At 35.0% G+C, this 19,952-nt stretch overlaps 4 protein-coding genes across 4 annotated transcripts; 3 read left to right on the forward strand and 1 right to left on the reverse strand.

Annotated features, from left to right (window-relative positions):
- Positions 1-352: 352 nt before the first annotated feature.
- Positions 353-3,923, reverse strand: LOC145215633 (eukaryotic initiation factor 4A-III). The gene is made up of 11 exons (XM_080084359.1): positions 3,637-3,923; positions 3,377-3,449; positions 3,147-3,276; positions 2,931-3,063; positions 2,716-2,849; positions 2,466-2,554; positions 2,107-2,245; positions 1,708-1,823; positions 1,253-1,369; positions 732-850; positions 353-545 (listed from the first exon to the last, which is right to left on the reverse strand). Exons 1-11 carry the CDS (start codon positions 3,782-3,784, stop codon positions 529-531), a joined length of 1,215 nt encoding a protein of 404 aa, XP_079940485.1. The 5' UTR covers positions 3,785-3,923; the 3' UTR covers positions 353-528.
- Positions 3,924-4,679: 756 nt separating this feature from the next.
- On the forward strand, positions 4,680-14,191 carry LOC145215631 (ubiquitin-associated and SH3 domain-containing protein B-like). The gene is made up of 17 exons (XM_080084357.1): positions 4,680-4,980; positions 5,396-5,449; positions 5,819-5,895; positions 6,038-6,147; positions 6,536-6,737; positions 6,794-6,966; positions 7,109-7,215; positions 7,281-7,394; positions 8,025-8,148; positions 8,418-8,543; positions 9,778-9,916; positions 9,996-10,105; positions 10,480-10,585; positions 11,269-11,340; positions 11,881-12,051; positions 12,330-12,436; positions 12,902-14,191. Exons 1-17 carry the CDS (start codon positions 4,871-4,873, stop codon positions 13,031-13,033), a joined length of 2,034 nt encoding a protein of 677 aa, XP_079940483.1. The 5' UTR covers positions 4,680-4,870; the 3' UTR covers positions 13,034-14,191.
- A 551-nt stretch (positions 14,192-14,742) lies between these two features.
- Positions 14,743-15,921, forward strand: LOC145215634 (26S proteasome non-ATPase regulatory subunit 8-like). Its single transcript, XM_080084362.1, has one exon. It carries the CDS (start codon positions 14,856-14,858, stop codon positions 15,663-15,665), a length of 810 nt encoding a protein of 269 aa, XP_079940488.1. The 5' UTR covers positions 14,743-14,855; the 3' UTR covers positions 15,666-15,921.
- LOC145213218 (BTB/POZ domain-containing protein 2-like) lies at positions 15,871-18,490 on the forward strand. Its single transcript, XM_080081451.1, has 4 exons — positions 15,871-16,126; positions 16,578-16,807; positions 16,986-17,158; positions 18,121-18,490. Exons 1-4 carry the CDS (start codon positions 15,871-15,873, stop codon positions 18,488-18,490), a joined length of 1,029 nt encoding a protein of 342 aa, XP_079937577.1.
- The last annotated feature ends 1,462 nt before the right edge of the window (positions 18,491-19,952 follow it).

Below are 19,952 nucleotides of genomic sequence, written 5' to 3' on the forward strand. Positions count from 1 at the left end.
ATGTTACATACTCTGAGGCAGATACGTATAAGAATGACTGCGGGCAGTTTTTGTTCGTCTTTTTCAGTTATACATGGCTGCATTTTATCTGGCTTTGTTGGTTACTTTCATTTTACTTCCGACTGGGAACAACTTTTAAGCATCTACATGTGGTGTCTTACAGTTGTGTTGTAAAAATTATTTAACTACTTGGCTGCTACGAGGTCCAAACAGGTCAAACAATATACTTCCCACGTTTGGTGGTCTAGGAAATGTACTAAACGATGTGGGACTTTAGACCTTTCGATTGACTTGAAATCACCTTAACCATTCAGCCACCGTCTCGAACTTCTCTTGAGCACCAAAACACTAGTTTGTATGTACAGCATTTTATTAGCAACGAACTCAAAAGGCGATTCTACATTGGCGGGCAACAGAAGAGCACAATCTAAAATCGGGGACTACCGCATAACAGACGCAGTGTAGATAAAACTTTCCTTTGAAAGTTGTATTTAGAATTGCTTCCCTCTTTTCCACTCATCATGATGTTCAGATCAATTCCGCCACTGCAAAACAAAATGTTAATAAATTGGCATACCAATGAACACAGGTAATTAATCAAACGCAAACAGTACATACTGTCCCTACTTCTATATGTATACAAACTCATTGCTCTACATCTCTAAAAAGCCATAAGCTTAAAATAACAATTAGACCATTTTCAGTTGTCAACAAGGACAGGACAGGCTTACCGTTCATGGGCATTTCATCGATCTGTGTGGAGTAGTACTGTTCAATGTCACGAAGAATCTTGATGTCATCGTTCTTCACAAAGTTGATTGCCACACCCTTGCGCCCATAGCGACCAGATCTATAAAGAAACAAATGTTTTACAATTGAAAAAATCACAGCAGATGCACATCATAGCACCAATTAGGACTTGTCAAAAATCACACAAAATTAAAGTCCCAATAACACTGTGGGTGTATCCACTCCATTGAAAGGGTGATACTTAACTCTGCATGATAACACATGTGAGCAAACAAAGTCCCATTGGTGTGGATAGAGCCAGAATATATTATTACTTTAATAATGACCCCTCATCACTGTCCACAATTCTACAATTAACCTATGTGGTATATTTCTGTTCATAACAACTGTGCTACAAAGCATTATTAATCAGTACTATGTACATTATCTGTAGTGTTTGGTACTGGCTCTGCAGAACTGTGGTTTGAAATAACCCGTTTTATACAAAACAACAAAAGCTTACCTTCCAATTCTGTGGATGTACAATTCTCTGTTGTTTGGAAGATCATAGTTGATGATCAGTGACACTTGAGGGACGTCAAGACCACGAGCCCAAACATCAGTTGATATCAGCACACGACTGCAAAAAAAGCATATAAAAACTAATGCTTACAAAGTTTTTAACCCCTACAGACTGTGTGGCTTGCCATCAAGCTCGGATTACAACATTATTTCTACTGCATTTTGATTCATTCCACATTTAAAACTTGTTTTCTTGTTGGCATAACACATAAGCATTGCTTTGCTGAGTACAATCATTTGTGTGACTAACAATTGTTGACCAACAGTTGTTCTATGTAGCAACATAAAGAAGTGTTACTAAACAATAGTACCTAACGTCATAAAATGCAGCTTACAATCAAGGGTTATAATTGAGTAATTACAGCACATCACAGTTGTGCAACTAAAATAACAAACCTTGAACCAGATCTGAATTCTTTCATGAGCTCAGTTCTTTCCTTTTGTGGCATGTCACCATGCATTGATGTCACAGTGAAGTTGGCTTCTCTCATTTTCTCTGTCAGCCAGTCAACCTTAAATTTAAAAACATTGTATGTAATCAGGTATAACAGCAACCATATTATCTAGAACTATATTTGTAGTCATGCCTTAAATAAGAGGTAGAGACCTGTTTTTTCGTGCTTACATCTTTTGCAAAAAAAGCCAAAAGATGTCAAAATTATCTCCAGTTGAGAAAACCTTTGTAAATGATTGTTGATTATACAATTATTTTAAATCAATTTAACATAAGATTGTCAGTAGCAAGCCCAAGAGAACCTTGCTACTAACATTCGGTAAACAATATGATAAATATACCTTTCTCTTGGTGTTACAGAAGATCACAGCTTGTGTAATAGTGAGGGTGTCATAGAGGTCACAAAGCGTGTCAAACTTCCATTCCTCCTTCTCAATGGCAACGAAAAATTGCTTGATGCCTTCCAGTGTCAGTTCATCACTGCATAAGTGAACAACAGAATCATGAGATATATAATGTTTGAAACATTCTACTGACTGCTTTAGTAAACATATTAGCCCATAATTCACAAAGGATTTAAATTGGTGCATCTAATTTTTCTATTTCATGCAATCCATCAATAAAAGAATTATTTTGATGTATTGGTTTTGGGGAAAAATGTGTTTGATATTATTTAATTTTTGCCTTGCATGTTTCTTACCGTTTTACCAAAATTCTGATAGGGTCTGTCATAAACTTGTTCGTCATTTCCAAAATTTCATGTGGCAAGGTGGCACTCAGCAACACAACCTGCATGAAATAAATCCAGGTTTAGTTTCCAAGCTCATACAGCTATAGCACAATTTAGAATCATAAAAACATCATTTTAACAATAACATTCTTAAATAGTAGCCAGCAAGTCAAAATGAAAAGGTTGATTCAGTTAAAAATGGATATAGAGTTGGACAAACCTGAATGGCTGGAGGCAGGTATCTGTACACATCATAAATCTGTTCCTTGAAACCTTTGTTCAACATCTCATCCGATTCATCCAGGATAAGCATTTTAATTGAGCGAGTTCTCAAGCTTCTTCGCCGAATCATATCTGCATTGCAAAGCAATTTGATTGTAAAAAGGGTAAAATTTGTGAGTTTTTGTTTTTAAATTGTTTGGAACTGAATCTTACCAAAAACTCGTCCAGGAGTTCCAGAAACAATGTGCTGCCCATAATCCAGCTTTCTTATATCTTCCCCTACATTAGTTCCACCAATGCAAGCATGACACTGCACTGCCATGTAATCGCCCAGGGCAAGGATTACCTGCATAAGAAAGTAAATTTGTAAGTCATCAACTACTCTGCACTATTGTTTTTTCAAAAAACTGCCCCAAATAAGCACAGTACCTTTTGGATTTGCTGTGCCAATTCCCTCGTAGGAGACAAAATAAGGGCCTGAGTGTCTCTAAGCTGGGTGTCGATCATTTGGAGCACAGAGATGGAAAAAGTGGCTGTTTTGCCTGTTCCAGATTGTGCTCTAAAAATAAAAATAAATAATAACAATAATACGCACAATTTTCCCTATTTAAAACAGCAGAATGGCGCACAATTCAAAATACTACATTACTATAACTTACTGTGCAATTACATCCCTTCCTTTCATAATCTGAGAAATGGCTCTCTGCTGAATGGCTGATGGCTTTTCAAACCCTGCAATGAAAAACAAGATAAAATTTTAAGCCTCTACATAATAAAATCAATATGCAAAATTACACAGAGTTCAAAAAGCCTTGTTTTTTGGTTTGCAAAATCCACAAAACTGTTTCCAAACAAAAGAATACATTTTGATAAGATTTTAACAAAAAACAGGTAAGTTTGATTAAAAAAACATGCCTACCATATGCATAAATTCCACGTAGCAGGTCCTCTCTCAATAACATAGAGTCAAAAGTAGGGATGACATCAACTCCTTCTGAAGTTTCAAACTGCACTTTTGACAAATCATTTTCTTTACCAACGTTACGACCAGTACTTCTTCCAGCCATAATTTTGTTTGTCTTAATCACTACAACACTATGTAGTAAAATAAAAACGGCGTCAAACTGTCAAAGTACACAAAAGTTGTTTCAATTGATTAAATTTGCTCTACAACTGTTTCAAAAATTGAAAAACCAACACGTTACTACAATTCTTTCTGATTCCGCTTTCGTTGACGATCCAATGAGCGTGATTAAAATCGTACATGAGCGAAAACCTTTTTTACGCTACAGAACGGTTTTAGAAAAACCTAACAATCGTTTACCGGTAGCTATCCTAGTGACGCTTTCCAAAAAATATTAATATACTTTTGAAAAAAATATTAATATACTTAAGACATTAATATACTTTTGGACTTGTTTTTAATGTACTTTGTACCGGTGTAAAAGTTTTGTATCAATTATATCAATTTGAATGGTGTGCTTGCACAAATTTGGTTAAAAAATGTATAAATCCTTAAATTATACCAGGATTCAGCATTATCATACTGTCATTTATACTGAAATGCTTCCGCGTTTGAAACCGATTGTCACCTAACCTGGTTCGTTGTACGTCACCTTGTGCCTGCAAGCATACGTCAATGGCGACTTATTCAAACGGTTTGAATCGACGAATTTTTACAGCCGGGCGACACTTAATTTGCTACATGTTGTTGCATACGTGTTTGATTACCACACGCATTGACCATAGATAGTCGTTATGCCAATAAATATTCGGTATGGTTATGCTTCTCACCAGAAAGCACTGAAAATACCCCGGTTGCATGACGCAATGGAGACGATCGTATTTGTTTTCAGTTCCGCCCCATTAACATTAAGATTCATGTAAAAACGGTTGTCAATTTTGGAAAAGGGTATTGGTGAAATAGGATAAAGATGCAATTGCTAGAGTTGGAGAAAAAGGTCACAGAATCGTTTAAAAAACAGAACGATTACAAAAGCTCGCATGTAAAAATTGCTCGATTTCCTTGTAAGAACAAAACAAAAGGGGAATTCCCGTGATATCCGCTGTTGCTGGCGGTTTACAATCCTTGGTTAGTTTTTCTTGTGTTCCTGTTTGCGCGCAGCTGGCATTGAGTTTGGAAACCAACCACAATGACTGAAGAACAAGCCTTGTTTTTGCAGCAAAATGCAGCCGATACTTTGCTACGTAACACATCCTCTTTGCAAGTATTGTTAAGTATGGGTTTTCCCAAGGAACGCGCGTAAGTTACTTTCAGTACATATTTTTGTTTTTCGTTTACCGAACCTTTGCATAACAGAAGTTTACTGTGATGCGTACTAAACAGCCTGGTATTGAGTTATATAGTGAAATTTACATGTGGTTCTGGGGTCATTTTATTGTCATGCCATTGAAGTAGCACCAGGCGTATTTATCTGCTAAAAAAACAAAAAATAACTTGTATACAAGCATATATGCCACACAGCATATATTCATTGGGTCGTATTTAACCAGCTGGCAGCACCCTTGGTTTACTGTTATTTTTTGTGCTCCATGTGTTACCATTGTCCATGTTATATTGATTTTTGCAGTGTAAAACGTTTGTGGTGTGCGTAGCAATAGGTTTTGTATCTTTTGCAGTTTCAAATCTAAACATTAAGTTTTTTTTTTCATTACAGATTAAAAGCTTTAGCAGCCACTGGAGATGCTGGTGTCCAAGTTGCATGTGACTGGTAAGTGTATGTTTTTTGTATCACAGTTTAGTTGAGTTTATTTCGCTTGGTAAAAGGCAACAGTGTCGCCATTGCCATTGTCACTGAACAATCACTAAGCCGAAAATGTAGCGCAAAATAGTGAATGGCACAGTAGATCATGACTAATCGTGGTGTTAGGAAAGAGGGTGGGGTTTAATGTTAAATTAGGTTTAAAATACCAAATCAACATGGTTCATAATGCTGTGTGTTATATTATTACTGCATTTGTTAAAAGATATAGATCAACATTTTGCATATTTACCTTTGTTATTCTAGAACTTCATTAAGTTTTGTTTATTTAGTTTTAGTTTTATGAAAACCAATGTTCTGTGATTTTGATGATTTCAGGATTTTTGCGCATGTCAAGGACCCCACTCTGGATCAGATTACTCCAAGGGATTTTATTCTCTATGCTTGTCCTGCAGGTAAAGCAGAGTGTTTTAAATGACTCATGGTTTTCTCGGATCAGTTTATTTCCTGCTATAATTGACTTGAAAACATTTGGTGCAAAGTTGTAACAAAATTATTTTGTGTCATCGTAAATAAACTTTTAGTATTTTTGAATAGGGCCACTGGGGGTACAACTTGAAGAATTTTGGCAACAGTCACTTATGAGTTGTGGTAGAAATGGTGTTCACACCTCATTTCCTCATGTTACTATGTGCTCATTTTTCAAGGTAAAATGCCATCATTGAACATATTCACATGTATTGTGTAAGGGTTGATACTAACTACCATTATGCGTTACTCAGTTGTTAAATATAAAAGCATTTTGTTTTAACCTAATAATTATCCTCAATAAAACAGCACTTTGTTCATTTTAATAATAATTAAATAGCATTTGTTTGTTAATAGCAAGTCCTTGTTCTTTATTGTAATTAACAAGAATATGCAACAGCCAAGAATTGTTTCTTAACTAACAACTGCAGGAGTTCAGTCTGCAATGAAAAATAATGTGTAATTAACCATATTGCACTAAACTGAAATTGTCTGTATCTGTATTTGCAAGGTATTTTTTTCTGGGCAGTTAGTGTAGTTGTGACATTATTATATATATGTTTTTAGTGTACAGATGAAAATGTATCCAAGTTGGTACGAGCAATGAAAACAGCTTGCAACCGAGCAACGCAGGAACCTCATCCATCCAAGTTTGATTTGGAGTATTTTTCCACTCAAAATTATGTGGGATTATTTCTTGAAGATGGTGCGGCAAATTTTCTCAGAAAACTTTCAGACTATTTTGCCGAAGAAGCTCAAAAAGTTCCAGGTAGCCAGCTTATGCACTCTAGTTAATTTTTTCGATTTTTATCAACATTTTTGTAGACGTTAAAGTGGAGTCACACAGCAACAAACAGTTACATATTACTCTTGCATACAAATTTCCTGCCAACAAGTTTGAAAAACTGGAAGCCCTTGCTAAAAAGATTGATCTAAAGAAGCCTTCTACATGGGAGATTAGACTTTACTCAAAAGATCCCAAATTCGGCGATTGTGAGGTAACTAGCTCTAGTTCTAACTATTATGTATAATCTACTTCTTTGTGAATGACTAAACCAGAAGAAGCAAATCATAGCATTACGAAACTTTGATCTAAATCACACTCATTGTCACTCCTAGCTGGTTATATATTTTTTTTAGACTCTACGTGTTTTGTATCCCTACACGCCCACATCAGACAGTCACTTGCAGTTAATTAACGGAGATTGTATCTTTGTTGGCCCAGAAGATGTTGCAAACTTATCAAAGTTAGTATACCTCACATGCCACTCTTGTGTTGCATCAAATTATACTGTTACAATTAACTTTTTAGGTCCACTTTTGAAGGATGGTTTTATGGTACATCATGGATGACCGGTTGTAGTGGTTTCTTTCCAGCGTCACATACAAATAAATCCACGGATACAGACACATGGACAATGCACAAGTAAATAATTCTTTTTTTTTGTGCTTGTCTTATAATGTGGCAAGGTCCTAAAACGTTACTGCTATATCAACAGCATGGAATTGAATCAATTTTGGTCTGTAAAAGATCAGACTCAACCTTGAGCAAGCACTTTAACACACATATATTAAAGCAGGATATATTTCTGGTAGTTGGTACTGCATAGTAAATGATGGATATTGAGCAGATATATCTTGCAATGTACGAATTATTAAGTATCACTGGTTTAAAATAAGATATGAAGTGATAGAATTAAAACAACCACTTTCAGTTAATGTATGTTACAAGCTGCATAACCAGTCATATTTCTCCTTTTTACCCAGTACAAATTTTACCCAGAGGCTATGATGTGAGAACATGACCATGTCCAATGTGTAATTTAAATCAGGAATTTATGAATGGAGTTTTTTCTTCAATCGTATCTGTGAATCCAATCCTAATATCACTAATCCCATTAAAATTAGCATGTGTTATATGTAAGGAGTATATAATTTTTACTAACCACTGGATTGTAAACATATAAACAGTCCACCCTTTTTTGCTATTGCCAAAGGCAATACGTTTAAGCTATGCAAGTGCGGCATTGCATTAAACTTTTTACAAATTTTAAAGAAACTTTGTTGTGGTGGGAAATTCAAAAGCAAGTAAGGATGAAAAGTTAATGCGTCGTTACTCCAAAGGTGCTGATGAATTTCATACTTCTGGTTATTCATCAACTCAAAGTCTTCTACAAAAGGTACCTTTTTCAAGTTTTGGTAAGCTTGTGCAGTACAATGTGTTATTCAATGATGATTAAATGTGTATGTGTGTTCTAAAATGGTAATTTTTTTTCTGACTAATTTTCTATTTAGTTGACTCAAAAACTAGTTTTATTTTGCAAAAAATTGTTTATTTATTAACATATAATTTAAAAAATACAAAGAATATTGTGGCTTATTAACTTAGAATGATTCTACTTCTATACATCACCAAATATGCATATATTTTTTACTTTGTTATTTTCAGAACATGGCATCAGTCCCAGAGAACTCAACAACACAAAACTCTGAGGATCAAGGTCATAGTTCAAAAACAGACTCAAGCAGCACCGATGCACCACCTCGGCCACCTAAAGATGACGTCTATGCACAGGTAAAGTTAAATAGTCGGCAAACAGGTTTACGAACAACTTTTCCATTATAATGAGTATTAATGTAAACAAGGTGTTCTTAGTAGATACAAATCATGTTTAGAATTCACAGGTTTTGTATTAATTTTTATGCTTGGCAATTTACTATAGCTAATAGGCGTTGTTTATTTTCATCAGCACATTTGTATAAAATCGAGAAAAGTAACTGTTAAAGGAACTGTTTTTTTCTCTCAAAGTTTGGCACTGTTTAAAATTATATTTTCATGTACCTTGAGCTTAGAAATGTTTATTTTAAAGTTATACGCTGTTGGGTTCTTTATTTAAGAAAGCACCATCAGTAACACAATAAGAGTGAAAAATACAAAAAGACTGGTACTGTCCCAAACAAATTCATTACACACTTAAAAGCCTTACACACCAAATTTACTAGAAACACGCATTAAAAGATAAGAGAATGCAGGAAAAATAGAAACGCTAAAAAATACATGTGAGGAAAAAATATGTCAGTTGCTCCTCTATAAAATCACAGCAATTTTGTGTAACCAATTATAGTCGAGAGAATTGGGAATAATTTCTTGATTAAATTTGTAAGGATTTCTGATGTTTTTGTCTCGATACAAATTTATAGATGTGCAGACGAGTCTTGCCTAGCTTCAATGGTTTTGAACAGGGATTCCAGTTAAGTTAGAATGTATTACACACTAGCATGTATGAGCAATTTCACCTAGGGTTTGTGCACCCCTTAAACTAATTGTAATTTGCATGCAGTCTTTGTATTTAAAATTTGCATTTTAGATCACCCTTGTAGATTTTTGTCCCTCACTTTATAGCTGCAAATTACATTCAATTATTTTTACCTAAGGCAACAGTTTGTATGGTGCTGTCAGCCTTTTGAATAGTTGGTAATTATCTACATGCTAATTATATGTAATTTATTTCTTTAGGCCTGGTTTTAACAATATGTTTTCTGGCTGAACTACATTTTAGTCCTTGCAGTTTACTGCTCAACAGGGCCAATAAATATGAAAAAACACAGTTTTATTGCTTAAAAATGCAAATTAATTAAAAATATTACAGTTACTGAGTAAACCATGGTTGATTCGGACCAGTTTGGACATAAAGAATTATATAATAACATAAATAACCAATGTTGATTAGTTAAAGTCTTCCAACATTATTAATCATTTGTACTGTATAATAGTGTGTGTTGAGAATATGGATTATTTTTGGGTACAGGTGCAAAAACCAAAGGGTCAAACTTCACTTTTGCCTAAAGTAAGTAAATCGTCAAGAAGAATATACATTTTCCGGCATTGCGAGCGAGTAGATGTCACATTTGGAAAACAGTGGATTCAACTTTCGTTTGACGAAAAAGGTAAAAAAATTCCCATTTTCCCACAATACTTATGTCACAGTACCATGTATCCAATGTCTTTTACTACACTTATTTTTAGGAAACTATATCCGCAAAAATCTTAACATGCCAAGAAAATTGCCGAATCGACCTGGAGGCCCAAAAGACTTTGTCCACGACAGTCCAATTACCGAAATGGGTGTCCATCAGGTCAGCAAAACTTTTGACTACTTTCTCATAATATTTGTCCAAATAAATATCCTTTCTGCATGGTATTGAGAAAGCTGTTCTCTAAGTGACACAGTAACTTTATTTTATCCAACAATGCTACTTGTCCAAGAATGTATAATCTCTTCCGAACTGTTTTTTTTTTGACAAAAAATGTTTAGTTGGTAAAATATTAAAACTTGGGCAACAGTATTTTCAATATACCCTAGAATATTTTCAAGAGACCTTTAAAAGGGCTGTAGTTGTTTTAAGTAATAGCAATGTTTAGTTACTGTGTTATACACACAGACAAAGTGAAACTCCTTGCCTGTGTACTAAATCTTGTACGATGTTATAACACACTGTTTTCTCTGTAGGCGGTTCTGACAGGCCAAGCCCTCAAACAAATGGGAGTTTCAATTGAAAATGTGTATTCCAGTCCATCGCTACGATGCCTTCAAACTGCCACAGGAATTTTGCAGGGTAAATAGTTAGAATATGTTTTAAAGTAATACTTGTACTTCAAACTTAAAAACAGAATCACCCAGCTCGTTCCTTGGTGGATGATGACTATTATAAACTGTACGAATCATGTTCTATTTAATAAGGAACTAATGATGTTGTGAAGGTGAAACATAAAGGTCTTAAGGAAGAACGACATAATGCTTTTCGTGAACTTTTAAAAGTTATGTTATATTGTTAAACAAATTACAGCAATCCTCGGTTAATCTTGACCTGTTTGGATCAAAAAAATTGTTTATGTTAAGAGAAAGGATTGGTTTATACAAAGTCAATTAGTTAAAGCCTTACCACATTACTAATCATTTGTACCTCAAGTTTTGTTTGAATTAGGCAAAGATCTGGATTAACTGAATCTGGTTTACCATAGTATCATTGTGTTGATATTACAAAACATATAGGTTTGGTTTGTTTATGGCCTGCTTGCGTGTGATGTAAAATGTGTTGGTAATGTAACCTACGGTTTTTTTCGAAGCCAAACTGTTTCTACAAATAACAGTCTTTTTTATCTTCTGATTTGTTTGGAGATTTTGTTACTGTTTCATACAGCTTGAAAAAAGTAAAAAAAATCTTGACCTTTTGGTTTCAATTTCACATAAATAATAACACCCAATGGTACAATTAAAGATACATTGTGTTTTATTAAGGTATGGAACAAAACCGAAAACTACCAATTCGAATTGACCTCGGGTTATATGAGTGGATGAAATGGAGTGGAGGTTTGTGGAAAGACAGAATAAGTTCCTATTGTTTTGTATTGATTAACAATTCTAAACTATAAGGAAGTGTGGGTGTTTCCATATGTCTTACTGCCAAGTGGATTGTCAAGAATTTTATGTACACAGGCTTGCTGAGAACACGGCTTGAAAAAAGTGGAGAATAAAATTAATACCATTAACTAGTTTGCTTTTCGCACAGCAAACTTTGTTTTTTTAATCTACACAAATCTACGCCTATGTTATTTTTATGATGATGTTTTATGCTGTGCATTATCAATAATTGTCTTTATTTGATTGAAAATAGTTAACTTTTTGACTAAATAATTTATGATTTTTGAAATTTGAGTAAAACTTAAAACAACAATTTATGCACCGTTGACCTACACAATTTCTATTTCCCTCGGCATGTATTCAATTTTCCACTGTTTTTGAGCTTTACATTGTACTGAATGTAATTTAGAACATTATATGCCAATATAATCTGAAATATATAACGAATTTAAGAGTATCATGTATAATACAATGGTGTAATATTTGCAGGAAGTTTTCCAAAGTTTCTGGATGCAAATTCCCTTACAACATTTGGCATCAATGTAGAAAAGTCATACAGGTCAAAGTTCAAACCAGATGACATGCCCTTAAATGAACGTTGCACCGACTACTTCAAACGTGGTCACAAGTTTCTAAGCAGCATCATCAAAGAAACTCATGGTGATGTTGTCATACTTGGCAATACATTATAAAGCATTTTTTAGCTGATGCAATAGCCCTGCTATGTCACTTTTGTGAAAATAGTTTTCCTAGATCATTATTTGCAATGTCTTGTTTTTGTTAAATTACATTATTTTCTTATATTATTTTTAAAAAATGACAAATTTCTTCCAACTAGAGATCGTTGGGTAAAATAGTTTGGGGTGTTTACAAAAGATTTTCTATCCTTACAAAATTTTATGTATAAAGTAACTTATTTTCAATATATTTTGTTGCAGGAGACATTATGATAGTTGGACATGCTGGTTCGCTTGATGGTCTGTCAAGACAGATTCAGGGTTTAAGTCCCCGAGCTATGCCAGAGTTTGTAAGCATTGTGACAAAGGTAAGACAGATGAAACTTGATTATGCACATTAGTGTGAGTCATTGGTTTGACCCTTGGACTTCCTTCTTGCCTAAGATGTGGTCTCTTGAACCAAGTTTCTGCAAATAGGTCCTTCGCAAGCTGTGTTATTTGTGCTAATTATAGGCCCCCTTCCCTGAATTTTTTGTGTGTCTAGGTATGGAAAATGCAAATTGACAATATACAGAAAAGCCACTTTTCTGGTTTTTAAGCTTTTATGCATTATGTGACATTTTTTTAACTGAAGCTTTGTTTTTTGAACTCTTTATTTGTATTTTAACTTTAAGAGTTGCAGTTCTTTCTGCTATTTTCAACCAGTTTTATTGGTGGTTTTCCTAATTTTCAAAAGAAAATGGCCAGCATGTTGTATGCCCACTCAATTTTTTATCTTAATAATTTATTTGTGTTAAAAAGTTTTTTGATCCAATTTTGTCATACACAAACAGGTTCCCTACTGTGGCTCAGTGGTTCTTGAAGAATTCCCCGATTTGGGCGTTTGGCAGTTGATTGAACCCCCGTACCCATCCTTAATCCATGCCCCTAACCCCCAATTTGACTGGACTGTGTTGCAAGGATGAAATCCATTGTTTACAAGATGTGATGTGCAATAATTTGAAGTCTTGTGGTTGCTAATGAACTTAGAAGCAACACTTTGGCTTCAAATGGAAATTCTGAAGAAATCATTTTTTGATGTTCCATTAACCAAGAGCCTACATATGTTCTTGATTCAGAATAGATTTCTGAAACCAAGAACAGCACCAATGATTTTAGGTTTCTATCAAATGTTTTTGGTGTACTTTTGTATCCAACTATTTTCGGAAATGCTTAACATTCTAAACACCCCATCCTCTGTACTACTGATGTATGTGAACCACTTGTATAATACTTTACCTCAGAGTTAAAGACACAGAGAAAAACGTTGGTATAATCCTTTTCAGTATGGCATTACAATTGCCTAATAATGAGCTACCTTATAATTTAGATCATTAGCAATGTGGTGTAACTTCAAACGATCAATGTGCAAATGTTAACTTTTACACTTCGGCCCAACAAAAAAATAATTGGTGTAAAATACCTGATTTTTAGCGTTTGAACTGATTGGGGCATAATTAAAACTGGAGCACTATAAGGTATTAATAACAAAACTACAAACAATGGAATAGGCCCTTTTTAAGTTGTATTTTTGTGATAAATATTTCAACTTTGTTCATTTTTAATCATAAATTTTGAACTTCACTTAAGTCCTGATTGGCATAAACTTTTTTATGCAGTCAAATTTTTACAGATCGAGTGAACCAATTATGTCATTATCCAAACAATACCGGAAAAAAATCCTATGCAAATTATTATTATTCATGAGATTTATTGTGCTCATATTGTTGTGTTTGCAAGTGTATTTTTATAGTTTATCCAGAATTCATCTTACTTAAGTGGACAGTTACTTTTATATTTGGTTTATAGTGGTGTTTTTTGTATTCAATTTAGAATCCGCTATCGAGAAAACTTTTATACTGAAGTCGTATGATTGAAATTTGACATCAAATATGCCTTGTATTTATTTTGCACTTACATTAAGTGTCTGCTACATTGCCCAAAACCATTTATATTTTTGCGACCTTTGTGTGCCCTATTAGTGTTGGTATGACGTATTACTTATGCTATTTAGTTTTCTGTGTTCGATCATTGTGCTTTAACTGATATCAATAAATTCACAATTATGAATTAAGTAAAAGAATGTGTTTGATTTTCTGTACATCGTAGTACTGCTATACAGACTTGATTTAATCTTTTTTGCCACTAAAACTTTTTTTCAAAAAAAGAAGTTTTCATTGAACATAGGTTTTGCATTGTTGTAACTGACAGCACTGCCAGTAAAATAGAATAACCAATGCAATTATAGTGAATGGTGTACCATGAAGACTGGTTCGATACAGAAAGCAGAGTGTAGTACTAATGTGACACTTTTGAAAAGAACCATACTTACTTAGCTTATCGTAGCATCTTTGTGACACTTCAGTTGCGATAATTGTTGATTTCAATTAACAATTTAACAGTACGTTAAACTTATTCTTTGTAATTAAATTTTGTTAACTTCAGCAATATTATGATATTTTTTGCTTGTTTTTCTTTGGACCCCAAAAGTAGCTGGTAGTTCTACATCAGCTTGCACTTTATCAGAAATAATGTTTAGTTTCAGTTAAGTTTCAAATTTTCAAGTATGGATAGAGGTGTGGAACTGCGTAATAACTCAATTTAATTGTAAAAATCGCCAACAAAATTATTTGATTTCTATGTCATCCAACACTTGTGAATTTTTGTCATCGTTTTCTGCCAAACAATTAAACAAGAGATTACGAACTTTTCTGTGTTGTTTTTGTGATTATTTTAAAGTGAATAAAAATGCCGTCCCGTTTGCAAGAGGCAGCGAAGATGTACGAAACATTAAAGACTGACTTCGCTAAGAAAACACCAGATTTGGAAAAGTGCAGTCTTCATTTGCGAAATCTGAAAATTGCTTTAACGCAGTTGAAGTTTTTGCCTTCAGACAAAAATTCGTACAGCGACCAGGAGTTCGTTTTGGCTAGAAACGTTTTGGAGATCGGAGCTCAATTAAGTATTCGTAAAAAAGACATACCCGCCTTTGAGAGGTATATGTCTCAGTTGAAATGCTATTATCTTGATTATGTGACTGAAGTGGGCATTTTTGAATCACCGTACAAGCAAGAACTTTTGGGATTAAATTTGTTGTGTCTTTTGGCTCAAAATCGTGTGGCAGACTTTCACACTGAATTGGAACGATTACCAGCAGCTGACATTCAAAATAATGAATACATAAAGCATCCAGTGGCAATTGAACAGTATCTTATGGAAGGAAACTACAATAAACTGTTCTTGGCTAAAGGAAATGTCCCAGCAGAAAGCTATAACTTCTTTATTGACATTTTGCTTGGTACCATTCGAGATGAAATTGCTGCATGCATGGAGAAATCTTACAAAAATATATTATTTTCTGAGGCACTCAGAATGTTGTATTTCGAAGACCAAGCAGAAATGAATAACTATGCTACTAAGAAAGGCTGGAAACTTGAGAGTGATAAGTGCTTCCACTTTAATACATCGAAGCAAAATGATGATGTTCGTTCACTGCCTTCTGGTGATCTTGCACAACAAATGATTGACTATGCTCGAGAACTAGAAATGATAATTTAAATATTTTTTGACAACATATAAATGTTTTCATGCATTTTAGACAATTATTGTGCATTACAATGAAGTTCAAAATACCATACACTTGCATTCATGGATGAAACTTTTATTTTTGTGCTACTAAGATAGAGAAAACATGCTTATGAATCCGATAAATGCAACCTTTCTTGTTTTGCTTAAATAAACAGTTGTTAGCAAAATTAAACAAATGTATTACAGTTATTGTGTAGACATTGAATGTTCCTGTACCATTTCAGAACATCACTTTTGTTACAAATTAAGTCCCGCTGGCAGGCTTTTAATGGCTAATGCTGGTGATGGTGCCAATGCTGGTGCCAACAATGTCCGAGAGCCTCCTGCTGGCATAGCTTATGCTATTGTTGGAGGAAATAATGGTAACAATGCACCTGCAGCAGAAGAAGCAAGGCCGCTAGTTGGAGCTGTTGCTGGAATTCCAAATCGCAGTAAGATTTGTGTTACTGGAAACCAATATATATATATATTCATCTTTGACTTTGAGTGTGAATTATAATTTAGAGGTTTTTGTGTAAAATGTTTATCTTAAACATACATGATCACCTGGTGCATTATTATTATCAATGCTTGGTGCACCATAACATCGCTTGGTGCACCTTAATATCTGTAGGTGCACCCTAACATGCATAAAGCTTCACCAAGCGATCCAATATAGCGATATAAAAGTGCAGCAAGTAATTTTAAGGAGCACAAAAGGATATAAAAGTGCACCAAGCATTATAAAGGTACACCAAGTGACATAAGGGTGTACAAGTGATCCATTATATTTTAGATGCACTGATTTTTTAGTTACTTATATTGGCATAATATAGCTAGTGGTGTTTACCACATAGGAATCAACCACAATTTGCAATAAAGTTACTTTGTTGCTCAAAACAGATGCAAATCCCCAGCATGCAAGAGTGGAGAGGCCACAACTTCGTGCAGTCCCACCGTTAAGTCCTGATGTCCCTGGCCTTAGACCTGGTTCAAACCCACTGTATAACTGGCAAGCTACCAAGGCCACAATCAAAGAACGCTTTCAGTATCTCTTCAATAATGAGCTACAAGCTGATGTCCATTTTCTTGTTGGACGAGGAGTAACATCCCAACATATACCAGCTCACAGGGTAAGCATGAACACTAGTTATACATTGACCCATTTACGAAGGATTGAGCCAAACAGCATAGTAGTATCAGCTAACTATGTAGTATCAATTAAATTCTCCTTTACTAGAGCTGCTTTTTACCAATTTTTCATGTTATGGACTATTTATTGCCTTATGAAATAGTTGATTTCTTTTTCAGTTTGTTTTGTCGGTTGGAAGTGCAGTGTTCGATGCAATGTTCAACAGTATTCTTGCAACACAATCTAATGAAGTGGAACTGCCTGATGTGGAACCATCTGCCTTTCTCGCTCTCTTAAGATTTCTTTACACAGATGAAGTACTCATTGGGCCAGAGACTGTCATGACCACCCTGTAAGTAACAGCTTTCTTACTGTAAAGAATAGATACTTAATTATGTGGTAAAAAAGGAAGGTACAAACTTTGCTGGAGTGCTCATATTTATAGCTATTTTTTTGGTTTAGCCCCTTGGTGCACCCTAACCAATTCTTTTTTCATGATCTGTTCTAGTGATGGGACGAGTACTCGGTACTCGGTATCGAATGATTTTTGTGGTATCGATACTCGTACTCGGTATTGAAATATTTTATCTCAGTTTTGGATACCAACGTTTGATACCCAAGGCCGGTTTACACCATAAGAATACGGGCAACTTTTTGCCAATATTTGCTTCGGACAGCGCAAAATCGGGAAAAAGTTCCGCCAGGTTACGTATATTTTTTTCAGTATCAGGTGGAGATTATATTTTTCTGCATGCGTGTGCACGCGCCTGAACCCCGGCCACGTCAGATAAATTAGCCAGTGATACACAACTAAGTACAACACTATTTGTAAGTAGTATTCGGTAATCGTACTCGGTACTCGGCATCGAAGGTATATACATGTGGTACTCGCTTCAAAACCTGGTATCGCCCCATCACTAATCAGGGTTCCTGCGGGCATGGAAAAACTGGAAAAGTTATGGAATTTAAATTTGCATTTTTAAGACCTGGAAAAGTTTTGAAAAAATCCAACTTTCAAAAAAGTCCTTGCAAAAGTATGGAATTTGGCACCTGTTTTACCCTGAAAATGCCAGATAGATATAGAAATTTCAAATTACGTAACGTGTGTATATTCGTTGCAAGTGCGGCAAATTGGATGCATCTACCAAAGCCTCTTTACTAGTTTTACCGTGGCAATAGCTCGATTTTGTTCGAATAAGGTTATGGAAATTTGGGGGTTTTTTTCTTAAAAAGTTTTGGAAAAGTCATGGAATTTACAAACGAAAATTATGCGGGAACCCTGACTAATCTGTTCTATTGTTTTGCTATAATCAGATACACTGCCAAAAAATATGCTGTACCCGCATTGGAGTCTCATTGTGTCGACTTCCTCAAGAAGAATCTTAGTCCAGACAATGCGTTTATGCTGCTCACCCAAGCTCGACTGTTTGATGAACCCCAGCTCGCCACCTTGTGTTTAGACTGCATCGATAAAAACACCAGAGAAGCTTTATCTGCTGATGGTAAGACAAACACAGTGTTAAAGATGCTTTACATTGAAATGTTATTGTTGTGTCATGACTCTCATCTAAATGGATTCTTTTGGCCACATGGTTTGTTTTTGCCAAAGCTTTACCAGCTACTACTTTACAAACTTTCATGGTTTATAACTACTTTATGGTTGTCTGTGACAGTTGATAGGTAAAGCATATACAGTGTACTTGCAGGCATTACCACTTTTGTAAATGGTAATATGACCGATGATGTAACCTGTTTATTATGGGTCCCCTTCCCTGAAGGGGACACATATTGTTTTTGTCCGTATTTTTCTTTTCTTATTTCTTTTTTCTGTCTAACGCTGGCTTGTTAGACGCGTTTGGTCAAGAAAGAGTGCTTCAAATTTATTCAAATTTGCACAGATGTTAGTTATTAGCCCGAATTTGATCCTCCTGAAGTTTGACCCCGATTGACCCAGCGGTTCACCCACAGGCCCCCAAAATGCAAAATATTTAAAACATGGTTTGTTATATGCGTTTGGTCAAGAAAGAGTGCTTTAAATTTGTTTAAATTTTGTCAGATGTTAGTTATTAACCAAAATTTGATCCTCCTGAAGTTTGACCCTGAATGACCCAGGGGTTCACCCACAGGCTCCCGAAACGTAAAATTTTTAACACTGGTTTGTAACGCTCCGTTGGTAAAGAAAGAATGCTTCAGATTTATTCAAATTCGGACATGTGTTAGTTATTAATCCAAACTTGATCCTCCAGAAGTTTGACCCCGAATTACCCAGCGGTTCACTCACAGGCCCCCGAAACGTAAATGTGTCTAACGGTCGTTTGGTCAAGAAAGACACTGTAGGCAGAAGTCCCAAGAGAGTAACTCACTGGTTTACGACAGCAGGAGGGCTCAGCTTGACGTCGGACAGACGTTTTACGAGACGTCGTTTTGGTGATCAGAAATCAGCTGTTTTGCACAGCAATGCTGTTTCGTTTTATTAAGTTATCACTCACATTTTCAGTTTTGGCAAAGGTTTCACACCTATGACGTGATTTAAACCTAATAAGCGTTGTCAGGTCGACCGCCGCATGACCACGGGTTACTTAAGGTCAACTAGTAGGTATTACTAACACAGTTCAGAACTTTCTTTCGTCATAACGTAGCGTTTTTTTGGCAACAAATTTAGGAATCAACACTCAAGGCATGTATAAATTAGGTTAAACGGTGTTGTTGAACAGTAAGGACGGCGTGCTATTGAAAACGGTGTCAATAGGTCAAACAGTCGTTTGGCGTGTGCACCCTGAGAGGTTACTACAGGTCAATGGTTTTGCGAAACAAAGTTAAATGAAAAACAAATTGTTATGTGTACACTTGTAGCAAATTGCTTTTTAATTTAAAGTGTCTGTAACACAACTGTTACAGCTTTCTAGAAAAAAATGTGTTTAAAACCCGACCTTGGACGACAATATCTGGGTCAAAGCAAGAGAAATTAAAGTATTTGTTTCGTTCTTTTTTAATGTTTTTGTAATTAAATGACAATAATAGTGCAAAACGAATACGAACAAAAAATGTTTATTGTTGGGTTAATGCTTTCTAAAAATTTGTGCTTAAAATTCTAAAAGTCACCGCAACATTTGTTTACCATAAATCCGCACAAACACGCGTGTGGG

Source organism: Phallusia mammillata, chromosome 2 (assembly GCF_965637545.1).
Source record: "Phallusia mammillata chromosome 2, kaPhaMamm4.hap1.1, whole genome shotgun sequence".
Lineage (NCBI taxonomy): Eukaryota > Metazoa > Chordata > Ascidiacea > Phlebobranchia > Ascidiidae > Phallusia > Phallusia mammillata.